Raw genomic sequence first — 26,732 nt, 5'->3', positions numbered from 1 at the left:
CAGAGAGTGAATACACATATTATACACAGATGGTGTATGAGAAACCAATGTGATTTTGGAATATTGAACAATGTAAATCTATTCTAGTAGACCTCAACAATGGAATTATGATCAGTATAAATGGCCATGACATGGGACCTTTAAATAAGTGTTGGTAATGTAAATTGAGGAATGTTTGGAATTGAAATTGCCGTTAGTCAGAACGAGGCAGGACCAAACCACATTATTACATTTTTATCCAAGAAGTGGCGTTTGATTCCTGCATTTGACATGTTGAAGTTTCCTTGGGCAAGATACTGAAGTGTCAGCTAAATGACATATAATTCAATGTACATAAGTGTATTTCAGCTTGCATGTACTAATGTGTTTATTTGCCAACTGCTGATTTTGTATCGTAAGGTGCTGTTCATATCAGGGCCACATATTTATAATATTTATACTCCAGTTTACGTTCTTATTGAATTAAATTGGTAGCACTTTGTCGGTCACACAGACCCAGAAACGAGGCCAAATTTCATCTCAATATAGCATATTAACAGTTGAGCTCATCCACTACTCCTAAATACCTGCCGGGAACACGGTGCCCACTGTAACAGGGATCATGTTCTTCTCTTCTTGTATCTTATCCAGCTATGTGTCTCTGCTCCATGCCTCCCTCAGTGGGAAGTGAACATGCTGTCCTACACAATGTCAGCCTCTGAATATTTCCTCTGTTATGAGCTCCTGTCGGGAAGAAACACAGCAGATAGTCTGCATCAAGGTTAGGCAATGATAGACGTTTTGCACTCCCATATCACATACTGGGAGAAAAGATAACCGGGGACAATAGCAGAGTTCATGCATGGTAGCACCTGCTACTGTGGCTTATTATGCAGAACAAGTTTTATTTATGTTGGGGGCAGTCAACAATATTTTTAATTAAACTTTTGTTGTGAATATATTGTGCACTGGCCTCCTCCACAATACTACAAGTCAACATAACAACGTCGGCAGTTGGAACTGAGTGTCTCTATTCTGTTTTGACAATAAAACGTCTCACTCTTACTCAAATATCACACTTAATAATGTTCTACACTTGTTTTAAGACAAACACAATTCCTGCTTTTATCGATAATTTCTCAAACAGCAACTTGAATTACCTTGAAGAAAGTTATAAAAATAAATACTCAAAACATCTCATTTTGTGCAAAAGCTGTAACGGCTACAAGTCAGAAAAAAAAGAGCTGATAATGTTATTTTATCTGTTAAATTACTACTTAAAACCACATTTATTATTATTTTGAAATATCAAATTATTGTTTTGTTACTTTTTTTCTCGTATTTTATCATTCACTCCATATTGTACCGTATAGATATTTACATATATATATTTAAATAGCCTTCTTTTAAATTGTGTTTATTTTTTATGTTTCTATGTTTTCTTGTAAAGCACTTTGTCACTTCATTTTGAAAATGCTATATTTTTTGTATTTACTGATTTAAATTATTTATTTTAGTACCAAATATCTGTTTTGTATCTCCACATAAGTGTTTCCTTGCTGAGCTTCAGTTGAGAAATGGTAACTTTCATTATTTCACTTTAATATACACCCAAATAACGCCGAAACCTCCTTTTAGCCTAGGCTGAACATTGGAATGTATTTTGGCTCACAACGGGACTGTGGTTTTGTCCTTCGTCGCCTCCATTGAAAGCACATTAGAAAGGAATCTTTATAATGCCCAGTATGCACAGAAGGAAAGATTATAGCATTACACACCCTAATAATCTCATTGGCCTCAGGATATTGTTGAATTGTGAACCTAGCCTTCAAGGTGTCAGAAGATGCTTACAGTAGATATAAAATACAACATATTTGTATCAAGTAATCTACATAACAGATGTGATGTGTTGCCAGTAACAGCATTGATAATGTATTTATTATAATAACCTAGTTACATTATGTATACATTAACACTGAAAGGATTTTACTTTGGGAAATGGAAAAACTTGCAGATGATACTGGTGAAGGCGTGTGGCGCAGTGCATAGAGCATTGGTGTTCGGATCCAGGGAGCACAGGTTCAAAACCCCACTGCAGTCACCCCAAATTGCTCCTGTGGAGATTGCCCACAGTATTGAGTATGTAAGTTGCTTTGGATAAAAGCCTCTAACAAGTAACATAATGTGTATTTTTAACCAAAATCCAGTGTTGAACCGAGTTTCTTTACATTGCGTTACAAGCTGGCTCTTTAAAGAATCTTTAAACAAAAGTTGCCCAAAACAATAATTAATTTATAGCATCCAAACTGGTCACAAATAACAAATGAGCAAACTGAGGAGTGCTGGTCTGGTGCACAGGGCATGGCATCGAGAAAGTTTGCCTCTCTCGATCCCTCTAATCAAACGGTCACATTCTACTGAGAGTTTTCTCCGGCCGGAAACAAGTGGTGAGACTAGGGCGCTTGGGTTACTAGTAAGAAAGTTAAGTCTGGGGGCCGATCAGGTGTAAGTTCAGGGAAAAGGTCGTCGACATGTAGGAGGGGTTTAGTGTGGGTTTTGGTAGAATGCGACCACATAAAGGAGGGCAATTAGGGGGGTCTCTTAACCGAAACAATACCTCTCTTACGGCCTACGCACGGGACGGCCTCGGTCGGCGAAGTTCCTCCTGGCGTCAGACGTCTTCACGTTTTCGGGAGGACCTGACGGCCTGAGTATGTTGGCGGAGGTCTTCCGTTAACGAGCTCGTGTGGGGTTCGTTGCGGCACACACTCTTCACAGACGGGTCCCCCTCCCACCTGTGTGTGTACGTGTCTTGTTTACATGAAAAGTGTTGCTGGCTATCTCTTTCCACCTTCTTCGTCACTCTGATTTGCATTATTTCATCGATGGTCTATTTAATATTTCATTTAAACCGTCTTTTACAAAAAAATGTTGTCATAACCAATCACCTTTTATTCATTCCTATCATCCATCCACCTGATCCTCATTTCATACACCTATAACATACGGACACATATATATATATATTTTACTTTTTTATTATATGTCACTTTTCCCCTTTGGGGTTTTTCGTATTTATCCCGGGGAATTCATTTAAGTAAGCAGATCATAATTGTCGTCATCTCTTTTTCATATAAAAATAAAATCACTTTAATGTTTATGTAAATAGACTGTGTAAACACTGTGGGACACCAACAGGTAACATACCACGACTCAGTCCAGGACATTAGTTCCTCCCTACTCTGGGTGGGAGTTCGGGGTGACCGAGGTGCGAGAAATTCTTGTCTTGTCAGGGTGAGNAACATTTCACATTTGAAATAAATAAATACATTTAAGTTTTCTGCACTCTCGCAGGAATATCTCCGTGCAATCAAAAGTGAAACGTAAGCTTGCTCCATTGCGGAGATATTCCTGCGAGAGTGCAGAAAACTTAAATGTATTTATTTATTTCAAATGTGAAATGTTACCAATATACTCACGGACCACTAGGGGGCGTTCACGGACCACCAGTGGTCCGCGGACCACACTTTGAGAAGCACTGCTCTCGCACCTTTGTCTTCAATGCTCTTAATTACATCTAATAGCTACATACATAGCTAGCAAAACTAATGATGTATTCAATTGGGATCACAACATTTTTATATTCTTCGTGGGACAAAGTGTATGATATGATGATGTACAAAATCTGATACTTTAGTTTTGACCAATGTAGTGGCATGAACAACTAGCTCAGATATCACTAGAGTTTAGCCAGCTAGCATGGCTAAAACAAAAATAATAACCCATTAATTTGTATTTAAAATGATTTCTTCCATTTTCTCCCATTTTGTGAGAAATATCCACATCCAAGAAAGGTATATTGTAAATAACCTGAGAAAAACTGATATTAGAAATGTTATAAAAGTTGCAACCTTTTTTTATGGAAAGCTGCAGATAAAACTAGGAAGCTACAGAGAGATCTATTTTATTAAAATAAAAATAAAAACGAGAACATCTAAGTGAAATTCACTTCCTGTGAGTATACCCTCTCACCATGTGATCATTAGTACGTTTGAACATCACTATCAAACCACTTGGAGCATAACAAAGTGCCATAAATGAAACTGTTTAACTTCCTGCCACCTTTGTGTTTCGGAGATAATTTAAGCGGAAGGGTTCAAAGTTAAACTCATCAATTATTGAATTAGAATTTCTGCACGACACTTACCATTGTTGTTTATCAGTGTAGACAGTGAAGCCCCAGCTGTTGAACGAAAAAGACACAGGTCAGATGTCGCTTCTGCAAACAGCAACTTGTTTCCTGTGCACAAAAATACTTTCACGGCAGTGGTTATAAACATGTTTTTGTGAGAGGAAAGTGGAATTAAAGAAGTCAAGAAAAAGTTGTTGAGAAAGTAGTGCTGAAGATAACAGCAGGTCAAAACCTTGATATCAAAATGCAAAGAGTTCACAATGAAATCTAGGTGCTAAACAGTGGAATTAATTAAATCAATCAGCGGCTTTCAAACCCACATGTTTATGCAAGAGCAGACCTCAATATGCTCAGGGTCAAAACGTACAGTGTACCAAACCCATGCTGCTCATTATAAACCATAAAGTACAATTTGTTTGGAGAGATGCAAGAGATACCGAATGCATTCGCTGTACGTGAATTTTGAATTAGCTGTACGATGCTGCGAGGCAGGATGAGTTGAGATAAAGAAAATCTTCCCACACTGTCAGTCTTTTTGTACGCTTAAAGGTTTATAAATGCATGTATGTGTGTGAATGAACCTGTTCAGAGGCAGTATAAGGTGAAAAGACCACCGTCCTCGAGAATACACCTCCCCTAAAACCCTTCACAGCAGGAGCAGAGGAGTGGGGGAAGAACAAAGCGAGAGAGGGGGCAGAGAGAGAGCCTGGAGCACCACTCCTGTGAGTTAAGGCGGCCGATCCAGCCCTGCACAGATAGACCTCTGTCTAATGAGGTACTGCAGCGCTCACCCTCTCGCTATGACTCTCCTCAGCACTCTTCTTTTCTTTATTCAGCGTATCACTTCTCCCACTCAACGGTATATCTATAATACCACACTCTCCCTTTTTCCCCACCTCTCCTCTTCTCCCACTCCAGCTCTCTTATCCATTCCTTCTCCCCTTAAGGACGCCGTAATGCAGACAATACATTTTTCACGCTTCCCCAGACTCCAAATTCCGACACGGGGAAAATGATGAGTGTGGGTAATGTGAAATATGGTGTTTGGCTTCTGGATTTTGTTTTTCTCTCCCTCTTTGTTTGACCAACAGGAAGTGCAGAGGCATGTGTCGTAAATTATAATAATAGAAGATCATTAAAAATAAAACGTGTTTTTCTATGTGCGGGATAATTTGTGTTTGTTAAAATGCAATTACATTTAATCAATTCCAGGACAGTGAAAAATAAGATGAGGGTCAGGTGATGCTTAATTCCGAGGGATGAGAAAGGATGATATATCTTTGGGGAAATGCATTGTTTACACACAGAAAGAGACAGTCGTAGATAATGCTAAATAATGACTTGTTGCTCTGGATATCACAGAAGGGAGGTTACAAATGTTGTGTTGGCTGTAGTGAATCACGTTGAACACATTTCATATGCAGCAAAACAAATATTGCAAAATATCTACATGTTTTGCATTTACTGCACCAAATAGCAGTGGCAGAATGTAATAAAGTACATTAACTTAAAGTGGACCTATCAAGCTATATTTGAAACATATATTGTAGGGCCATACCTATATAAAACATGTCTGTGAAGTTTCTTTTTCAAAATACCAAACAGATCATGCATTTTAGCCATGCCTCATTTCGCTCTATTTGCTCATTTTTAGCCCCGCAAGGGCTGAATCTGTGAGAAGTCTTCTTCGCTGCTTTTGTGGCAGACTACAGCGCCACCTACAGGCCTGGCATATGTACTACAGCGTCTCCAGCGCTTTCGAGCGGCAATGGCCGTAGCCCAACCCCACATTCCCCTGATAGGTGGCGAGTTGCCCATATAGGCGGAGCACCCCTTTTCTGACGTCTCAAAATTCAAATCTGTATCAGCCCCGTTTTTGGAGATTTGGGTATGGAGGAAAAGAGAGAGGGTTGTGTTTTCTGACACTTGGTGAGTTCCCTGACACACCGGGGTCACATATTCATGTATAAAAGACGTACTAAAGTGCATTTTGCATGATAGGCCCCCTTTAAGTACTTATACCTGATTATTTTCAATTTATACTACTTTATAATTCTACTCTACTACATTGAAGAAGCCAAATAGTGTACGTTTACGCCATTACACTTATTAATCAGCTGTAGTTACTTCATATATTTTGATTATTAGCTAAAGAAAAAAAGACAATATACAAAATTAACATTGATGTATAGTAATAGTTTAAAGGGGCTCATTTTCAGGCTCATTATTGCCTTTACTGTGACAAGTTGACATGCTTTAATGTTAAACAAAAGGCTTTCTTTTTTACAAAAACATATATAATCCTCACAGGAAAGGGAACACCCCAAAGAGCATAAATGGGCCCCTTTAAAATATCCAGCAGCAGTATACAAGGCAGTTACAACTAGCTCTTCATTTGCAAGCTGTAATGCATTAATAGTCTATAACCAGACATTTAATGTTTTATTCTAAAATGGACCATTACGCGTGACAAGTACTTTTGCCATTAATTTAGTTTGATGAATATCTTGTAGACTTTGAATATAGGACTTTACTTGTAGCAGATTACTGTTACCAGCTAGTGTTGCCACTTTTACCACGAGTGAAACAATCTGAGGGCTTCTTCCACCTCTGCCAAATAGTTATGCGAGGAGTGAAGGGAACTTTACACCAATGACCATAAAAGCTAACTCATAAATGTGGATTGACCGCTGTGGCAGGCGCAGTTGTGGCTGTGATTTAATGTCTCGGAGAAGCAAGTATAACATTTGCAGCACTTTTGTTTTATTTGCTGCTCACGGAGAGGGAGAGAATATCCACATCATCCTCATTTCAGTAATATCCATATGACAATGAAATCTATGTTACTGATGGAAACAGAGGATATTGCAGCAAATGAACAAATGCTCATAAATTGCACTTTGCAAGAGGTGGATTTATATTTTTCTCGGTTTAACACGAGATGCAATCCTAGGTTTTGCTCACAGCAGCCAATCATACACTGATTACACTTCAGCTTGTTTTGATCCATTTACAGCGGTAATCTTGTCAAAGCACAAACACCAACATGTATTTTACTTTAAAACCCATCCTTCACAAAATGTAAGTGTAATGTATGTGAGATCTAAAAGCTTGATGCTGGCCTTGGAATTTAAAATAAAAAGGGAAGTCCGCTTAGTTTGCGCTTTGAAAGCAACAAAGAAAGTGGCCTCGAGGTAAGATGGCTTCTCCTTCCATGTACCTATTTTACGGAAAATGTTTTATTATTTAAGGAGACCTTTTTTAATTTGATGCAACCTTCATATTATTAAGCACCCTTTTCTTGCATGTAGCTTTCCTTTTTGTGGCAAAACGAAAGTATTAATGGATGAAGGACACATTTGCCTCTTGAGGAATTTGCTTTGCACTAAAAACTATAAACATAGATGACAGCACACAACATGAAACATAAGAACTACATAACATCCTTATGCTTATTAGCATAGCAGTGCATTGAAGGAAATGCAACTCAAAACTTTAGTTACATTTAAGAATTTGGTAGTCTCAGTAAATCTACCACATATTGTGTTTTTTATGTGTTTGTACGGCGACCTTGAGAGCCTTGAAAGGCGCCTATATAAAATAAATGAATTATTATTATTATATATTTGAATCGGTCCCTCATTATATGCATTCAGATTCTTCGTGTGCGTGCAGTTTACCTGGTTGGAGGTTTGAGCTTTTTCTTCAGGCCCAGGTAACAATTCAGAGAGTTGAGTTGGATTACTTTCTCTGCTTTAGTGCCCTGCAGAAACAAAGCCAATTAAAGAGGGAACAGAAATAAACATATTCAACTCAACCTAACCAAATAATCCCAAAGAAAAACACTATCCGTGCAGCATCACAACACGACAATCAATTTGAATCATTACCAGCAAACCTTTCTCCCAAGGAACAAAGAACAGAAGAACAAAGGGAACACAATCAAAGTGTTCCTCTGACACATACACATCCTCAACCCACCACCCATTCCTGCTTTCATGCAACATAATGTTCGCTAAATACAGACCTGGTAATAATTGTAGAGGCCAAACTATATCAATTAAATTCCAGGATCACTTCTAATTTCCTTAGCATTAACACGGTAATTAGCCGCGTTCTTGGGCAACTTGATATTTGGAAAAAGCTTTCAGTGAGAGGCACCCTTCGACACCCCTCGTTGTTCTCCCTCCCCCAGCACTTCCATCAATTATTAACACTGCTTCTCGCTCCTTTACGACTCCCAGGTTTCACTGCAGAACTGTGCGGAGAAGAAAAGGCCTCCGGGGAACTCAGGCCTGCTGGTCCTCACTGAAGCAAACATGTAATCTTTCATTTTTCCAAAGAGAGTGGGCTGCCATCATTATTCTTTATTTTCCACATTATTCGCAGAGATGGAACACTTTATAGTTTGGATAGAGTTTGAAGTATTTAGTGGCAGTTATGTAGGCGATACTCTAACACATTTTGGTTTTCTAAAGTGGTTTTATAACCCGTTAAATTCCCTCTTGATACCCTTCAATGCCTGGTGTTTGCATGCAGATCCCACAAGTGTTTACAGTAGTTTAAACGGAAGATAACAGTGTCCTCACTTTGATATCTCTGTAGAGCAGCAGATTCTCGGCACGTAGTACAACATATTTGTCCTGGAATTTGTGCCCCGACAGCAGTTTGGAGGATCCGTCGTTGAACTTCAGAAAGTCTCCTTTTATAAACTGCTTCTGATCCGCTGTGGAGCACATGGAGGAGAGGAATATTGACTGTCAGCTCAGAGGGGACAACATGCTGGTGCTGAAACATTGAGTCAGTAAAGTCATTGGCTGTTTTTGATAATTGATGAATCAAATATAAAAGGAAGAAATATCGTATCATACAGGGGCGGACTGCCATCGGGACGTTCGGGACGAATCCCGATGGGCCGGTCCACTGAAGTGGCACCGAGGTGGGCCGGCGGTACCGACAGAGTTCCCGTTAGCCGGTAATTACCAGACTATGACCGGTAAAATATGCTGAAGACCGGCAAATCTAAATCTTTCCGGTCAAAGTGTCTGGTCAAAATAATTTCCGCTTAGCGCAATACCGCATCAGTTGCGCAACTTGCCCACTTATGTGACAGACAAGAAGAGTATGTGACAGACAAGAATAGTCAATTCTAATGTCTAACACTTAATATGGAGAAAGAGATGTCCTGTATGGGTTGATTGTGCGTTGATCTGTTGGTAATGCCTCGGGGTTCCGGTGGGCATGTAAACAAATGCATAATGCTGCACTATACTTTGCGGCCTCACCCGGCTGCATAGCGACGCTTATTGTTTAGGTGTCTTTTAATAAGCAGGTACTCATATCATTAGCTAGAACTAGCTAGATCTGATCGATATGGACATAAACGCGAGTAAAGTCTAATCTGACGGGAGAGAGAGATCAGCTGCTGCTGACGAGTCGACACGCAGCTCTGCATGATCACATGCAGCGGTGAGCGGAGCAACACACACACTTCAGGTTAGAATATCACACTTAGTTATTTTAATTACCTCTCAAACTACCGTAACTAGTTATAGATATGTTTAGTTTTACTGTTGGGTCACTCATTACTGATCCGCGAGCTGCATCATACTGACGGGCTGTCAGGAGAGGGAGAGAGTGCTCCTTTTATTATTCCCGTGTTATTGTAAGTTACTGTACACTTTGAATAGTTAATCTACTACAATCAGTTTGTTTTATATCGAAGCATATCAAATTGTTTTAAAGCTCAATAAATAACAAAGAAGACCTTTGACCGGCACTTTTCAAATTTTGTCCGGAAGAATTAAAATTTAACGGACATGTTGACCGGCGAAAAAATATTCTAACGAGAACTCTGGGTACCGAAGTGGGCCGGTCGAGAGTCCCGGGCTGATTTGTAGTACCAGTCCGCCCCTGGTATCATAGCATTATTAGTTACGTACTGTACCTTTCTTGTCTGCCACTCTTTTGGACCCTGTGAATTTCTTTATAACAAGAAAAGCAGAACTAGGGAAATCTAAAGAACTCCACTCCAGCACCTGCTCGAGGATCTTCTCACTGTGGTGTAACGGTCGCTCTGTTGGAAATAAAACAACACGGTTCAGGGAGGGGAATAATAAGCAGGTAAATAGCAACGGCCAAAAAGCCAAGCTGTCTTTTTACAGGGAATTACAATTGCAAGAAACTAAATCAAAGCCTCATATCTTAAAAACCATGACAGATTCTAGTTAGCTAAATAACAAGATGATGTTGTTGTTCCTCCCATTTTCATCACAGAGCAGTTTAAATTATCTCCAGCATATCAGGACCTGATTATAAAAACACACTCATGTGCAAAATAGAGCTATTATCGCTGCCTAATTGCTGAACAGGGTACAAGCTATCGGTACAAAAATGAATTTGTGTACCACCACCCCTGCTCTGTTGCCACCATCTCTACACTCCCCTTTCTTTTTGTAACCCAAAGAGGTAAAAGGAGCCACAACGGCATCACTTATTCATAACAGGGGGCTTATCTTTCCTCTGGAATCTCTGCAGACCCAGGCCAAGGAATTATCCCTCATTTCCCAACAAATATTAGCTCCGGTTTTCTGCCTATTCTCCTCGATAAGTGTTTATCTGCCTCCAAAATGGCTAATTAACGCGCTTTCCCTCCTTTCTTTATGGTTTTATGAGCAAAACCTGTCACGCTATACCACTTTCAACAAACTGTTTACTCTTCCACAGACGTATTGTCTCGGCATGGAAAATATGCTGAACCGTCAGCAAATATATTCAGTATTCAACGCACCTTTTTTTGAAAAAGGACGGTTTGTCCTCTGTAACTTTGTGAGCAGAAAAACAAACATAATAGTGTAAACTCTCTGTGAACTGATGAAAAGTGCACGGCGGCCGCAAGCTAAGCAACTTTCGCGACAAAGCTCAACTTTGACTTCTCTTCACTCGCCTGCTTCCTGTTCAATGATCAGATGCGAGTGTGTGAGGCGCCAGGAGCTTACAGGGCATACTAATGTAAGATGAGGTGGGTCAGCTCCCCGGGTTGATGATGCGAGACAGATGAAGGTAATTTATGCCATATGACGGTAAGAATGATGAGTTAATGTGCATATCATCAAACTGACGGTGCTTGGCTAATTTCTAAGTGTGCGTCCATGTTCGCAGACATTGGTCTGGCTCATTAGAGAGATAATAAAGATAATCCTCTCATCATAAGGTCCTTGAATAAGAAGAGGCGTGAACTTTGTATTTGCCCTTAATGAGAATAGCCATTGACGTGGTGATGTGACGAATCGATCGCTAATCAAGATTTGACGTCAAAGTCCTTTACATGGACAATTGGAAACAGCTTGATTCAACATCATCATGCAACAGGTACATGTACTATCTGATGACAAAGCGTATGGAATAACAGGGTCTTTGGAAAAGGCATTTTCAAAGACATCACTGTGAAGAGGGATAATCACATTGGTGACGCCTTTGTGTGTCAAACACTTCATTTAGAGAATAAATCCAACCTTTCTTAGGATGAGAGCTACTTTCAAAAAATAAAACAAGTCGTGAGCTACTTTTACTCCTCCTTTTTTTTTTTTTTTTGCAATGTATTTAGCACATTTGAACATTTTGATATGCTTACTAGGGCTGTCAAGTTAACGCGTTAAAACATTTAAACACACAGGTTAACGCCACAAATTATTTTAACGCCACAAATTATTTTAACGTGCGATTAACGCATGTGTATTTGTCCTCGGCCCGCCCCGTAGTTTCAGAGCCCAAAGGCTTGAAGTTGTTTTTGTTGTTAGTTGGATGGAGGGAGATTCTAGCGAGTGATATGGATACAAGAAGTAGGCTTGGGCGGTATGACGGTATTACGGTATACCAGGGTATTTGGAAATACCGTCGGTATGATTTTCAATACCGTGACGTCACAGACTGTGCGCCAAATCACAGATCCGTTTCATTCTATTACACTGACACGGAGTTTTGACAGGGACGACATTGGTTGTAATGCACAGCACGCGCCAGCAGAGGGCAGGGGGAGGGCAGTCCGTCTTTCCCGCTCTCAGAGCTCAGCACAGAGCTGAGCTGAGCAAGATGGCGGCAGCATTTGCCGGCCCCGAACTCGGACAACTAGTAAAAAAGAAAAATGCCTCTGCGCCTGTTTGGGACTATTTTGGGTTTACTCGTCGCCAGTGACTTCATCCAGCACAACGAGAGACAGAGGCACTTCTTTGGGAATGTTTAAGACGGGGTGAGTGAGTGTTGACATGTTTTAATCCTATGCAACTGGTTGATGGTTTTGTAGTCGANTGTATTGCTTGTTTATTAATAACAGAACTCATACTTTCTTTTACTGTCATATAGTATTTTATACCTGTTTACCTTTATTCTCTTATTTTTTTATTAACATATAAGATTGCATATAAAGTGTGCCTTTACCTCACTGGTTGTAGAAAAGCTTCTTATATATTCGTTAGCATAGCTAGCCTAACCAGATGGCTAATAACAACAAACGTTATTGACTGTATGATCGAGTATGACAGACTGAATAGATGCCACTGGGCTTAAAACTAAGACACAGCCACGCAAAAGCTGCGGCTCCTATGGGTTACTGCAATTTGGAAGTGCCGGAGCGACGTTTCTTGTGCTCTCCTGTCGAAATATACACCCCTGTCACGGCGAGGACATTATACACGTGATTGACACGTTACGGGGCTCATGTTGTGTTCAAGGACCTGACTTTATAAAGTGTGTTGGTTGCGTTCTAGTCAACTTTGCTCAGTACTGGCTTGTTTCAACTTGTATTTGCCGTATTCGCCAATAAACTGTTTAAGCTCAGGTTAATCGTGCCCCCCTCCGACGTAAGCGTGATGTATGCGGTTTCTTGCCTTCTATACCGACATTTGTGTCGAGCTTCGTTAAGAACCGCGTCTCTCTCGGGGAAAAGAGGCGGCTCTGCTGCGGCGGAACAGGAAAACCAGACTGCTTATCAGGCTCTAGCTCCGAACTGGCCCTGGAACCGCTTTGGTGTGAAAGGGGCAACAGTGTGGGGCCCCGCAGTCATCCGGTTCGACCTGACTCTAGAGTGGCGAAGTCCCTCCACTTCCGGGGGACCTCCATGGGACCTTATTTCGGAAAAATTATGTATTGAAGTCAATGGAGAGAGAAAGATTATCTTTTGATCCCGTTTGAATTGTGCAACGAATTACACATATGATGTTTTTCAATTTAAAAGATCATTTTGCAAGTCAAAAAAATAAAAATGAGTTGTAAAACTGTGAAGTAACATATTTTTTTGTATGAAGCGCTCAATGAACTACATCTCTGGTCTTGCATACGTCACCAACACCAAGATGGCCGTCACGTGAGCACATTTCCCCCTTTCTTTCAGAATGAAATGAAAAGTACTAAAATAGGTGAAAATCACTACAAGTCTGGGCATGTTGAGAGCTGTACATACACAAAAGGTGAGTAAGTCGGTTCCGTAAGAGCCAGCATGCGGGACCGGCTATACAAGGTTTCGGTGAGTAACACGAGTGTAATTTGTAACGTTAATGTACGCGACTCTGGGATTTGTAGTCTTTCTAGTTGCGTATTTTTCATAGTCTTATATTTCAACAGTTTTAAGACAAACTGACTTTTTTGACATGGAAATGATTTTTTAAGATTGACAAACATCATATGTGTAATTCATGGCACAATTGTAACGGGATCGAAGGATACGTTTTCTCTCTCCATTGACTTCAATACATAATTTTTCAGAAATAAGGTCCCATGGGGCGGAAGTAGATGGGCGTGACTTCGCCACTCTATGGCTGTGACTGTGTGTGACTGACCAGAGTTTGCGCCTCGTCGTTCTGATAGCTCCGCCCCTTCGCTCCAACCCCCCTCCCTTCCCCCACATCTACAGGTGAAAATTACTTTAGCTCCACATTAATCGCAAGAAGTGTAGTAAAAGTCAAGGCCGCAGATTCGTCGATTTATACAGTATAAATCCCACAGAGCAGATTTGTGAAGTTGTAATGACTGATGAAGCCTCCAACATTTAAAATAAAATTCTGGAGAGATTATGTGATGCACAAGGGTTGTACTAATGTCAATGTTCATGTTTTGTATAGAAACAGTTTGAAAACAAAGTCTTTTTTTAGGTTTTTTTCCTTTTAAGCTCGTTGCTGCTGCCTGGAGAATGTCTCTGAATCCTGAGGAATGCATAACATTATTGTTTAGCATTTTGCCAGGACTGAGGAGCTGGGAGTAGTTAGATGACTGCATCCCCTCATTGTCCTCCCTAAAGCTATGGCTTTCCCATATGTTTTTTTAGCACTGCACAATGTTGATATATATGAGCACAGAGAGTTGAAGCTTTCCTTGGAAATCCCAATGGCTCTGGGCCCTGGGTTTGGAATGATGATTTTAGTTTTGCTTGGAAATCTCTTGTGTTTTGTAAAATTAGGTGTAATAACAACTGAATATGCACATTATTAAATCCATGCTAGATTAAAACCTTTGGTCTAGATTTAAATCTCAGCAATTTTGGAATGTACTGTAGTGAAATGTCTACAGATATTCTTAGTTACCAGAGGATGACGCCTACTTACTTTGGTGATCCCAAACCTTTCCTCCAGCCCCAACTGCAAGTCACATTTGACTTTGTCAAATACAATGGCAAAACAATTGACATTCTTATAAGGTTTGGCTATACTTAGCTGTACTAATGCTAATTAGCAATGACAAGTAGGGAATTGAGGAAGGACTGTAATGAAAGTTCCACTCTGGTCTATAAGAGATAAATACAAAGGTACAAGTATAATTAGAATCTATTATTCCAATATATTATAACATTAACAGTACTAAATGACATATTCTACCAGGCTAATTGACTGCTCAACAGGCAGGTTGTAATATAACCCTTCCACATAGAAATGAAGTATACTGCACAGATAATTAATTTAACTTACAGTATAAAAGGTTAATATGCCATCTAAACATTAGACATTTCCAACAGGGTCAAACATAACATTTCAGATGGAGAAAAGTACAGATATATAGTGCTAATGTGACCCACACAAAGTGAGTGATCACAATTTTATGTTTATATTTAATATCATTTTATATTACCTGTTTAACAATGGACAGCAGGGGGCAGTAAATGGCAGAGTAACACTGCCATAAAGGGGTTTGTTATTATTTACGCGTCTGCCGTAAAATGTCTGACGTGATGACGGAGCTGTCGTTAGCTTGCCATTCTGGCGAGACCCGCCAAACGAGCAGTAAAAGGAATTCTCTGCTCATAATTTCTCCTGTTTTACAGGAATATCATCTGTCATCGCGCCCTGCATAGCGGGTCATGTTACAGATTCTTGGGGGCTCGTCCGGGATCAGCATCGTTTGAGACGACCATATGCTGATCCAGTGATATTCGAACTAAAGGACCGGACTGACGACGTGTTGCCGGAGTGGTGGTGCTTCCAGTTAGCGACTCAAGAGGTAGAGAGACCAGGTGAAAGGGGATCTACGCCTAGGAGTGCAGAACTGTTTGCCACAGTTGCCCACAACACACAGGATGGCTGACAACGAGAGGAAGAGACTAAGCTGGTCCATCAAGAAAATACTTCATCAGCTAACAGCAGATGAAGCGTATGAAGTTGCCACACACCTCGATCCAGTGGAAGGACTTGACTCATCAGAGCTAAACAGGGACGACGAGGAGGGCTGTGTTGAGTATATTGCTGCGAATATGAACAGTATGACTCTACTAAACCTAGAAGATGAGGGAATGTCAATGTTGTTGTGTCTACAAGATACTGTTGATTTGATTATTGCAAACCGTAGCAGTGGTACAGTGTGTTCCAAAGAGGGTGAAATTGATACTTCTGTTAAGTCACCTCTGATGTTATCTGCTACTGTTAACGCTAACCAACAACTTGAGCCATTAGACCAGGGGTGGGGAACCTCCGGCCTCCGGGCCGTATACGGCCCTCGAGGTAATTTATAAACACTCGAGGTAATTTCTAAAGACACGATTTAAAAAAAAAATCTAGACCGCAAAAAAATTAAACAAGCGAGTGCCTGTTTTTCCTGGCCAAAGTCAGGCAACACTAACCAGGCTTCGTGTGATTCTGTTTATTTGTACCTTACTTTGACCATCCGTTCGCTGTTATTGACCATTGTGGAGAGCAGGCAGACGTTTTGTTTTGTATTATAGCAGCTATCAGATGGAATCAATACATGGGCTGCACAGGTTGTCATGTCCGACTATCACAAGTAGAATCATAATGAAAAATATGCCGGTAAAATGTGCCTGTAGAAAACGGCTTATGCCACAATAGGATAGCAACAAGTAGCCTAGTCAATATAGTCAGTTTAGCTACGGTTGCTATGCTAACATCACCCATTTTATACCAGAGAAACTTTCATAACAGCGTTGTGATGCCAAACAGCGTCAATTCAGACTGACGCACATTCACTTATGGGGAATTGGGGATATTTATCAGCTGCTTGTGTGACAGTCAGACAGTGAATACTTTAAAGCGGCCGCTGCTGTGAGTTAACGGGAGAATAAACTCCAGTGGACGAGCAGCACTGCAGTGGTCGGTAAATGCCGCTGTAACACATTAATAAACAATGAACCGCGGCACTCTGGAGAAAAGTATAAGGTTGGAGAAGTAGTTATTTAATTTAATCTGGCTTCGTATGATTAAAAGTAACATGATCATCGACCCTACGCAGTCCCCCATTGTTGTTGTTGTGAGCGCCGCTGGGGAGAAGATCAACAACGTAAACGGTGACGTCATGAAGCAGCAGCGGCAGCACAAGTCGGGCTCTGGGCAGTGGGAACAAAATGGGGGCTGAAAAGAAAAACCGGTTCCGAACCAGAAGAGTGAAAGCAGAACGGGAGCTGCGTTGGTGTGAAAGGGGCATGTAGTCACAGACTATGGCTGTGACTTGTGTGTGACTGACCCGAGATTGCGCCTCCGCGTCGTCGTTCTGATAGCTCCGCCCCTTCACTCCTACCCCCCTCCCTCCCCCCACATCTGCAGGTGAAAATTACTTTAGCGACACATTCATCGCAAGCAGTGTAGTAAAAGTCAAGGCCGCAAATTCTTCGATGTATACTGCCACAGAGCAGATTTGTGAAGTTGTAATGACTGATTTGAGAGGTTGTAATAACCAAATTCATTTTTTTTCTACAAAACTTTTTTTTTCTTTCTGTGGCTTCAAATTCTATACAAGTGTAAATGTATGCACACAAGCTCAGATTTCTTTTCTGCAAGTGCTCACATCAGGTTTTACAAGCTCTCGCATTTCGCACCATATCTACCTTCATAGTTTCTATGTTAAGAATATTAATAGAACAAAAAAACAAGTGGGTCGATGTATCTAATAAAAAAATGTAGACCACTATTACAGAAAATACATTATCTTGATAACGATAAAATAAACTTACATTCGTAGGATACATCTTATTATTATTTAATTTTGTCTTTCAAATGCCATTGATCAGTGGATTTGCTTACCAGGTCAAGTTCACTTTTGGTCAACTTTGACATGCACATTTTTTAGCATCTGTCATGCTAACTGTTAGCAAGTATGTTAGCTTAGTTAACCTTGTTTTATCTCTTCAATAGCTCCTTATGACATTAAATTGTGTTTAATTCTAACCAAATGTCCAGGAGAAGCAAATCCACAAAAGAGCAATCATTTTCAGATTGTTGGAGTTGTTGGTAAAAAAAAAGGTGTTGTTAGCAAGCATGTTAGATCAGTTCATCTTTTTTTTACCTATTCAATAGTTTTGTATTAAATGAAATTGTGTTCAATTCTAACAAAATGTCCTTGGAGATGCAAATAGAAAGAAGCTGTTGTGACTGCCAAGCGCTAGCATGATGTGTTAGCGGTTAGCTGCTCAACCTATGCATGGTCATAAGGTTACAAAGCCAGGCCTTTACCTCAACCCATGTTGTGTCTTCTTTTTTATTTGGCAGATTACAAGACATACTGTATATAAGAGCTTTTGTCATTACATTTTGGGGAACTGTGAAGCATGTTTTAAAGAACCAAAAATGGGGCATTCAAATTATAGGATGGACACATCCATTTTGTTTTAATAATGGAAACAACCTTGGCAGAGGTCTGAGCTTTATCTCTTTAATTCTTTCTTCATAGTGTGACCAGGTATTTCTGAAAACAAAAGCTATTGGCGAATGATTTTCCCTTGGACTGATTTGTTTCCAAGAGGATTATCCCCATAAAAGCACAGTTGGTGTCTGGTTCAGGATGGACAGTTAGAGGCATGCTGCTACAGGTCACATTCTTTCCAGGAAGACAGCATCTCCCAGGCAGTGGGTCTGTTTCATCGCACTGTCTGCCGTTCTGCTCTGTCTCTCCCCCACTTAGGCCTCAATGACTCTATACACAGCTGATTCAAACACATGCATCAACACAGGGTAGTTGGCCTCTCCCCTTCACCAACTCACTGACCTCCTTTCTACTGTACAGCTGATATTCTCCCTCACTGTCACACACACTCGCTGACCCCTGGCAGCTGAATACCCCTGGTCCCTTCCCAGAATTTACTGCGGTGATGAAAACAGCTGCGGTGCTGATCCCTGTCCAGACTCAAATGATTCTGAATCGCACATGAAATACCATGATACCATGGAAACCTCATGGCTTCATTTTTAATGATGACAACACATAGAATGAAAAGCAATTACTTGATTTGACTGCTTCTTGAACTTGCTGCAGTGAGAAAAATAAAGCTTTGAGCCAAGTTAAAGCTGTTTCTCGTAAACACAAGCAACCAGCCTTTGATGGGAAGTTCAGTTGTGTTTTTCTCTCAGTCATAAGGAAACTCAAGCTGGAGAGCCAAAAAGGATTTAGCTCCTACTTTCGCTCTCACTGTCCTCCCCCTGATGGATTAGAGACGACCCAACTTCACACACACACACACACACACACACACACACACACACACACACACACACACACACACACACACACACACACACGTCCCTGGAAAGCTATTAGCTAAATGCATCCTGTCAGACTGCCTCACCACACACACAGGGTACATCTTAGAAGTCCATACCACAAATCTGTGCTGCATTATACTACTCCAGGGTTGCTCTAAACAATTCCAAGTAACAGTGAATATGCAAGCATGGGAAAATATAAAAATATCATATGATTTGAAGTCTGTCACTTTCCTTTTTATGTGTTTAATAACCACCCACGCTCAGCATCATTTCAGGCAGTTGCGATTTCGGGTACGTGTGTGTGTATACATCTGTATTACTGATATTGTGCGGACAAAGATTTGTTTCCACAGTCACATTGTGGGGACATGCCTTCTTATGGGACAAAATGCAAGTATTCAAATTGTACATCATTACAAGGTTAGGGTTAGTTTTATGCACATGTTAGGCAGGTTGCTGTTCAATGTAATTGAATCTCTAATTGTCATATTTTGCTGATTTAGCAACATGGTTAATGTTGGGATTAAAAGTTGTGGTCATGTGGTTGTTTAGGTTTGGGCATCAGCTTGAGGAGGAAAAGAATACCTAACAAAAATTGTTTAAATAACCGCATATGATAGAAATACAATATCACATTACATAACGTCAGTAAAAATAACTTCACAAGGGAAACACCAGTTCTGTGTTGGTTTGACCCATCCAACACAACTTCCTTACACCCTTAGCGGACTTCCTGTCTCTTTAAAAAGTGTATAGGTTTGGAGTTTTTTTGAAAGCCTGGTGCATCTCAAAATGATGCTAAAGGGTGCCTTAAAAAGTTAACAACAAACCAAAGGCCACTGCCCAAGCATCTGATTTGACAACATTGGACCACTGAGCTACTATGCTTATATGTCAATGTAATGTCTTCCAGTGTGATGTAAACACAACTGTGTGTATGTGTGTTACAAAAACAAGACAAACAGGATTCTGGCATCTCTAACAATGTAGAGCAGCTGGACAGTCTCTTGCAGCTGTGTCCTAGAGTGGCTCAGTGATTATTGAGAATCTACAGTGCCTTCTTTGTAATTTAATTTAGAGAAATATACTCAAACCTTTTTCAATACACTTAGTTTCTCCTGGAATAAAAGGGAAAACAAACCTATTTAAATTAAAGACAACACATGAGTCAGTCTAGGGCTTGACGCTGAGATTTTATAGATGATGATCTCCCACAAAGATTAGTAACCACTAACAGCGGTGCTTTCAGCTGTTGTCTCATCATCAGCTGTATAAATGAACTCAGCAGCCGTTACCTGAGATGAACCTCGCTGTGGCTTTCTCTGGTCTATTTTTCTCGAGCTGTCTAAACCGGCTGAGTGGTTTTCTAACACACCAGTCTGCCTTTCCACATCTCCTTCTGCTCCTTTGCGCCTTCCCTCAATGACTGTCTCTCTCTTGTCTGTCTCCATCTGCTAGCAGCGTGGATTCACCTCTCAAACTCTCTTCCTCTCTTCTTCTGCCATCACCATCTGCTTTCCTTCATATTTCCTTTTTCGGATAGTGGGCATTTCTCTCTGGGCTAACTGTCAGAGTGATCATGTTAGCTCCGGATAACCCACCATGCATTTCCCTGTTATACCAACTTTTATCTAAACCTATCACTTTGAAGTTAATTCAAGCGACATCGATTCAAACATGTATGTTTTACTGAAAGCTACATGCATGTTTGCTCACTTATCTATGAAGCAACAATGCCCGAGCCTTAGAGTTTGAACGAGGTTAATAGTATACGTCTGGAGACATTTTACAGATGCAATGCATTCCAAGAGATGCATAATTGATGAGTGACTCAACCTCCGAGAATCACCCAGATTAACCCCTGCAACTGTAAAACCACACAGGAACCCAGCTATCGAAGCCATGATACCATCGAGCACAAAAACAGGTCTGGTTTAACATAGCCTTCCTTTATCGTAGAAAATACTGTGCTGTTTGTCTCAGTATGCACACAAGTGTTAAAAAACTGTAAAAACTAGCAAGTGATGCCAAAGTGTGTTAAACTTTATTTGTACTATTCTCATTGGATTTTCAACAGAAGCAGCATTTATACAATTGATGCACTTGTAGTTTAGGGGTATAGCACAACAGATCCAAGCAACAGTACAACAAAACAGAAGTTACACAAACAGAGATCTTCAATAGCTTCAGCTTAGTTTGGCAAAGAACATCTTACAGGGGCCGTTTTATGCTAATTCTCAGGTTCATATTTGTATTTTTTTGCCTCTACTGTGAGATGTTTATATGCTTTAATGTTCAAAAAGCTCATTATATTTCTCATACTGCCTGTTCTGCAGCACCTCTTTTCAACCTCTGTCTGAAACCAGAGCCCAGTCTGCTCTGATTGGTTAGCTGGCTGGCTCAGTTGTGATTGCTCAACCACTTAGAGATGTCCCGCCCCTGTCTATCGCGTACATTGTGTTGGAGCGCTAGCCAATAAAAGCTGGAGTGTTACATAGTGATGTCACTATGTTACTGAAGTAAACAACGGATTCCAATTAAAAAAGTACAGGCTCCTCAAACAATAAAGATATAAACACAAGTAATACATACTGAAAGGGATTGGTGCAAGTGACAATGGTTTGAGTAAAACAAAATTAATCGTTTCACAACCCTTCAGTTGCAGATTGTTTTTCTTTAAAGAAGGTGACTAAAGGAACTAAGTACGTTCTGAACTACAATATTCCCCAACTTGAAAATAAGCTCTAGGCTTTGGGGCCTTGTGGTTATGATTCTATGTGGTTGCACAACTCTAACACACTAAAACATGCAGACACACAATCATAACAAAATATGTTTGACATCTGAAAAAATCATCAAAGTAGACCTCAAACCTCTAGGTTCAGAAATAGACAGAATATAAAAGTAGTGCTAAATATGACTTCTTGGCGTACCAACATTGCCATGGTGCCCAACGTTTTCCTGCCGGTTCCTGGAAGAGGAAAGCATAGTAGTGGGAAGAGAGCCAGCATGGCAGCAGTACAGCATCAGGAGCCACAGCAACAGATTCCCTCAACAGATTTAGCTCCCCGTTCAGAGCCAGAGCCATTCAAAGCCAGCGTTTGGACCGGTTTTGAGAATTAGCTGCAAATACCCTTGATTTTCCGGTGCTTGGTACCATGTTAAAGCCTCTCTGTTAGAGAATCCTTGGAGATTTTCACATTGTAGCTGTTGAATGCTACTATTTAATACCTGCTCGAAGTATCCCATACAAAAAACAATGCCATGTAGCAGTCAAACATGAATAACGTTTTGTTTTTGGGCTACAGGTTTGTGCATTTTAGCTATGAAATAAGCAACATATTGGTACATCTCAGTAGAATGACAGTTTCAGTGTCTTCCAAAACGTGTTATAAAAATAATTTACAAAAGCGCTTTCTGGTCTCCCACTGCTACGTTTGCGGTTTTCCGTTATAGGGAAAGAACGCAAACATGGTTACACGAAAACCAACCTCGACTGTTGGCAGGAAAGGGTTAAAAACAGTGATCTCAAGTCACAAACTAACCCCTTACCCAAAGTTTCATGAAAATTGTCCACTCATTTTTCCCTAATCCTGCTGACACAGACAGTAAAACACACCATACCAAAAAGCCAACCTCCTTGGTAAAGGTAGTGAAACGGGACGTGTGCTCAGCTAAAAATACGTCAATATAAGTTGACATACAGAATATCCAACCTGTCTATTGGTATTGAAGAAAAAATGAGCTCGAATGTTTGTCTTGCCTTCTGGAATCTGGTTTCCTGCATTTTCTTATCCGTCACCTCCTATTCTGATTCAGAAGAGATGCATAGGTGGGTTCACCATCCGATACGACGTATCTGGATCAGCTCCGTTGTACCCCTGAGGAAAAGAGAGAGGGTTTTATTTTCTGACAATTTGTGAGTTCCCTGACACACCAGGGACCCATAATTATGTATAAAAGACATCCAAAAGTGCACTTTGCATGATAGGTCCCCTTTAAGGTAGCATAATATTGACGTAAATAAAGCAAATCCAGACTTTTCAAAACAAAAACTGCTGATTTATTCATATAAACATTCAAGTAAAATAGAAGAACTAAAGTCCAATAAAAAGGAGTTTATATTACTTGCCCACAGTGTAGATATGCAGTTATGCATTGAGTCAACCCTAACCCTAATTCAGCCATTGAACCGTCGAGAGGCATTTAGCTGGTAGGCGTGTCCGTCAGTAAATCACAACCAATCCAATCAGATTAAAAAACAATTGTTGGTTCAGTCTGTCAGTCAGTGAGTCAGTGTTAACCATTTATCTATTTGGACCATCAGTCCACAGAGACCCAGTGGAGAAAGATATCTGACAGCGGGATAATAGCAACCTGTCGAAACAACCTAGGCCGATTTACAGACACACACTCACTCTGAGCAACAACTGTTTTCTTTGGACAGAGAAGTAGGAGAGGACGGGGCGATGGAGATGTTTTCCATCTCCTCTCAGCCTGTGAGTCAGATGGAGGGCCGGAGAGGAAGGGTGAGGTATTGTCTCGTGGTCAGGGAATGAACTCACGCCCCCACACATGAAAACACTCAGAGGAGGAGAAAGAGAGGACGCATGGATGTAGGTCAGGATGATGTGACTTGCAGGGCCAGACGTGGTTTTTCAGACAGACTTAACAACCACCAGCAGCGATGGAAACGATGTGTTGCTACTTGGGTCTCGTAACCACAGAAATTCTGTCTACAAAGCCGAGGCAAAAACAGGCTGTCGGTGACTCGGCCTGAGAAATATGTCGGGGCGGGAGTGGTTGTAAACAGCTGTGCCAGTTATTATTCTCCTTTTGGTGAAGAGTTAAAACACCCTTTTAGTTGCAGTTTGTTGTTTTGAGTGTAATGATAGCAGAGGGTTTTTATAAAATGTAGCAAAACCATAATCCGTAATGACACTTTGGCTCTTATCTTCAAATATTTAAAAGGACATCAAAGACTCTCACAACTATGAACATGTGTTGACTGCAGCAGAGAAACACATGAGCTGAGCACCACATCACAGCTGTATATTTAGGACATTGAATTGAAAAAAATCTTTCCAGAACTGGAAATTCAAATCTTCAGCTGTGCAGACGGAGGTGGGAAGTAACTAAGTACGTTTACATACTGTACTTAAGTACATTTTTGAGATACTTGTACTTTACTTTATCCATTTCATTCACTGTACTGCTATTCCACTACAATTCAGATGTTAATCGGGTACTTTTACTCCACTACATTTATCTTGTATCTTTAGTTACTTTACAGTTTTTAATTAATACAGTGAAATATAAACAACACTTATGACTTTAGTTACACCTGCAGTTCATTTACAAGCTACCCTGCAGTATACAAAGTCATTCAAACTAGCTGCACCTTTACCAACTTTGATAACACTTTAATGATCAATCATATCATATATATTATTCTGAAATGGACCAATCTGCACAATGACTACTTTGACTTTTGGTACTTTAAGTATATTTTGATAGCAGTACTTTTGTACTTTTACTTGAGTAACAATTTGAATGGACTTGCAACAGAGTATTCCTACATTCTGGTACTTCTACTTTTGCTCAAGTACAAGATCTGAGTTCTTCTCCCACCTCTGATAAAAGGACATAAAACACTACAAATCCGAATAAAAAAACCAATACTATCATCACCACAGTAAAGTTCTTTCTTCCGAAAGAACGAGATCGCGGGTACAAGCGGCCGAGATGGGTTTTCTCCGCAGGGTGGCTGGTGTCTCCCTTAGGGATAAGGTGAGAAGTTCGGTCATGCGAGAGGGACTCGGAGTTGAACCGCTCCTCCTTCGCGTCGAAAGGAGCCAGTTGAGGTGGTTCGGGCACCTAGTTAGGATGCCACCTGGGCGCCTCCCTAGGGAGGTGTTCCAGGCACGTCCAGCTGGGAAGAGACCAAGGGGTAGACCTAGAACCAGATGGAGGGATTATATCTCTTCGCTGGCCTGGGAGCGCCTTGGGATCCCCCAGTCAGAGCTGGTTGATGTGGCCAGGGAAAAGAAAGTTTGGGGCTCTCTGCTGGAACTGCTACCTCCGCGACCCGACCACGGATAAGCGGGAGAAGGTGGATGGATGGACCACAGTAAAGTTAGACATTTAATTGTAAGTAAATTCCGTTTTTCAGAACTGGAAATTAAAATCTTCAGATGTGCAGTTCTGCTTCCTGTGCTGCTCTTGCAGTTTCTTTTGCCCATTCAGGAAGAGACTTGCGGTGAACGGCATCCTGGACCACATGGCATGTTTGCTGACCTTCCGTGTGATGAAAAAAGCCCAGACAGCAAGTCCGAGATGTTTTTGATTCTGTTTTAGTTTAGAGGGAAGAGCACCGCAGCGGCAATGGTTTGAGTTTCTCTCTCAGTGCTGTCTGCACGAGAGCTGACTCTTACACAACACTGCGATGGTTAAAGCTGGTGGTTTTACAGTGGGATGTGCACTCATTTCCCTAGCAAGTACTGCATTTTTCTCCCTTGTTCTTCTTTAAAATCAGCTTCAAGTGTAGTAAAACCATTATTAATGAGCCTCCATACATATCCAACACTACAAATGAGCAGGGTCGGATGGGTAACAAAATGTAATCCATTTAATATACTTATATTTCAAAAATTGAATTATATTAGTTATGTAGCCACTTTACTTCCTGTTCCTTTTGCAGTACCTCAATATCAAATGCAACAGAAACAAATACGAGAGAAAATAATTATCAGTAGGATGGCTTTTACTTAATTCTATTATGTAGGACAACAGAACAATGTAACCTTCAGAAAATAAGAAAACCAAGATAATAACCTGCCTTTCATTAGGCACATGTATGCAGTGTATTGACAATCCATCCACCTACACACCTTTCAAAAGAAGAAATCCACATAAAATAAAATATACAGACCTACGGATTCAAGATTAAATTATAGGATACGTTATCCCATAAAATGTTACTCACACAGCCTGCAAATGGGGAAAAAAAATAGTTCAAAGGATCAATGAATGAAGGTGAATTAACTTGTAACATGGATTAGTGCGAGGTTTACATGCTATTAATACTCACACTGACACCAAGAGAGGAAACCTCTGGCTCTCATTAGCTAGTCGTAGTCTGTGTTAATCCCAGCTAATCCCACCCGGCCCTGACCTTCATTTCCACTATCAAAACAGAAATACATGCATGTAGCGGTAGCCCCATTTCTCAAAAACAAGATGGATACTATATGTACCACAGCTGTGTTTACGATTCACCCTGTTTCGCTAAACAGTTAGCACAGCTACTTCATCTTTGAGGGCATGTATTTCTAGGAATTTTAGCGCATTATACCACAATGTTAACATGAGCCTCCTTTGCACAACTGTTACATCATGAGTGTGACATAGTGACCTTTGGGTAATCCAATTACAATATGAAATCCTTTGTGATCATATTATCATTAATGCTGGAGCCAGATGGCCAGGGTTGAGGTGTGTGTGTGTGTGTGTGTGTGTGTGTGTGTGTGTGTGTGTGTGTGTGTGTGTGTGTGTGTGTGTGTGTGTGTGTGTGTGTGTGTGTGTGTGTG

At 40.6% G+C, this 26,732-nt stretch overlaps 1 protein-coding gene across 1 annotated transcript in view; it reads right to left on the bottom strand.

Moving 5' to 3' along the window:
• Positions 1-26,732, bottom strand: part of LOC104949801 (arf-GAP with Rho-GAP domain, ANK repeat and PH domain-containing protein 2-like) — a 32,686-nt gene that overhangs the window by 4,298 nt on the left and 1,656 nt on the right. The window contains exons 2-5 of the mRNA XM_010776213.1: positions 10,119-10,247; positions 8,761-8,897; positions 7,852-7,934; positions 4,187-4,222 (exon numbers count right to left, since the gene is read on the bottom strand). Coding sequence (XP_010774515.1) covers positions 4,187-4,222; positions 7,852-7,934; positions 8,761-8,897; positions 10,119-10,247 — 385 coding nt within the window. The remainder of the gene's footprint in view (positions 1-4,186; positions 4,223-7,851; positions 7,935-8,760; positions 8,898-10,118; positions 10,248-26,732) is intronic.

Source organism: Notothenia coriiceps, unplaced genomic scaffold, assembly GCF_000735185.1.
Source record: "Notothenia coriiceps isolate Sejong01 unplaced genomic scaffold, NC01 NC01_scaffold00000339, whole genome shotgun sequence".
Lineage (NCBI taxonomy): Eukaryota > Metazoa > Chordata > Actinopteri > Perciformes > Nototheniidae > Notothenia > Notothenia coriiceps.
Note: the sequence above shows the minus strand (reverse complement) of the source record. Positions and strands in the feature narration are given on the sequence as shown.